General features: G+C 42.1%; 1 protein-coding gene across 1 annotated transcript; it reads right to left on the bottom strand.

Annotated features, from left to right (window-relative positions):
• Nucleotides 1-388: 388 nt before the first annotated feature.
• On the bottom strand, nucleotides 389-775 carry LOC145131373 (ATP-dependent 6-phosphofructokinase 2-like). The gene has a single exon (XM_079066068.1). The coding sequence runs from the start codon at nucleotides 773-775 to the stop codon at nucleotides 389-391; it is 387 nt and encodes a 128-aa protein (XP_078922194.1).
• Nucleotides 776-1465: the final 690 nt, after the last annotated feature.

Raw genomic sequence — 1465 nt, 5'->3', positions numbered from 1 at the left:
TCCAACCTCCAGAAACCCTAAGCAAGAAAACACCAGCCTCCTGTGAGATCTTGAAGATTTGGTGCATATGATATAACTTGAAGAAGAAACTAGTCATTTGGTGCCAAGAGAAGCTAGATCCAGTGAAGTTTCAGCCTTCTAGACAGGTCATTAAACTCTATAAGATATAAAGTTCCGACCTTTATGAATTTAGCATCTAGATCTATGAGTTTTATGCATTGTTTGGTCTCTTTTTCTAAGGTTTCTTGGAGCTTGGAAGACTCTAGGATTAAAAGTTGTTTGGGGATGATATTTGGATTCATTTGAGTGAAAGGAATGCATGCTGCAGGCCCTCCTTAAGCCATGCAACAAGAAAATTGCCCCAATAACAAGTTTAAGTTCTCTTTCCTCAACTCATAACAAGCTCACGAATCACGGTGTTAAGCCCAGAACAAAGACCGCCACATGTCACGATGGCAACAAACACTTGTTTGGGATCGAAGAAGATCTTTTTCCGGGGACCAGCACGGTGGTAGGCCAAGTGAGGGGAAGAGGAAGGGAAGTTACCAGAAAAGTCAAACACGATTTGACGAAGGATGGCGCCGAAATGGGAGATGTAGAATCTGTCGTCGCAGGGGTGGTAGAAGTTGTTTTTTTGTAAAGGGTTGGTCTTAGTCAGGAGGTTCGGGAGGTCATCGGTGAGGTGGGGGAGGCGTTTTAGGGTGACAGTTAGAGGAGAAATTATGACGGTTTGAAGCTGATCTTGGACCGGAGGGTTCATGGCGGAGGACGACATGGTCAGGTTGAGACACCGACTGAGGACGACGGAGGGAAGGAAGATGTGTGCAATTAACCTTATAAGATCATCCAACACGTGGTACGTTGTTAGTTTTTGCATGTACAGCGACCAAAAATTTCTCCACTTTAATAGACATGCTTATGAAGTTATTGAAGTTTACGGGGAACATAAGAGAAAAATTCTATAAAAAAAGGTTTTGTGAACATTTAAAGTGCTTGAACCAGACAGTGAGAATCGAGCGCTTCGATAACCGGAAAGAACTTAAACTATTTTTTCTTCTTCGTCCTCCTTCCTCACTACTAAGCACAACAAAAATCGGCACCAATTGGGACGGCAAAAAGCGTCGCAAATACTCAAAAATGTCGTCCCGTAAATTCTTTAGGGATGACATGTCGTCCCAATTGAGTCGCCGCAAATACCTCGTAGATAATACACAAGGTTTATTGGAGCTTGGAAGACTCTAGGATTAAAAATTCTTTTGGGATGATTTTTGGACTCATTTGAGTGAAAGGAATGCATGTTGTAAGCCCTCGAGCCATGCAACAAGAAAATTACCCCATGCACAAGTCTAAGTTCTCTCTCCTCAGCTCATAGCAAACTTTGGTTTGTTGCCGGAAGAAGATATTCTCTCTTACATGCACATGGTTTTTTGTATCCTTCTATTGTCTGTACTAATATTAATGCTTA

Source organism: Lactuca virosa, chromosome 1 (genome assembly GCF_052849685.1).
Source record: "Lactuca virosa cultivar CGN04683 chromosome 1, Lactuca_virosa_CGN04683_v6, whole genome shotgun sequence".
Lineage (NCBI taxonomy): Eukaryota > Viridiplantae > Streptophyta > Magnoliopsida > Asterales > Asteraceae > Lactuca > Lactuca virosa.
The sequence above is the reverse complement of the archived record's forward strand: the minus strand, read 5'-3'. Positions and strand labels throughout refer to the sequence as shown.

Excerpts from the sequence above, each read along its gene's own strand:
- LOC145131373 (XM_079066068.1), bottom strand. The coding sequence starts at position 775 with ATGTCGTCCTCCGCCATGAACCCTCCGGTCCAAGATCAGCTTCAAACC.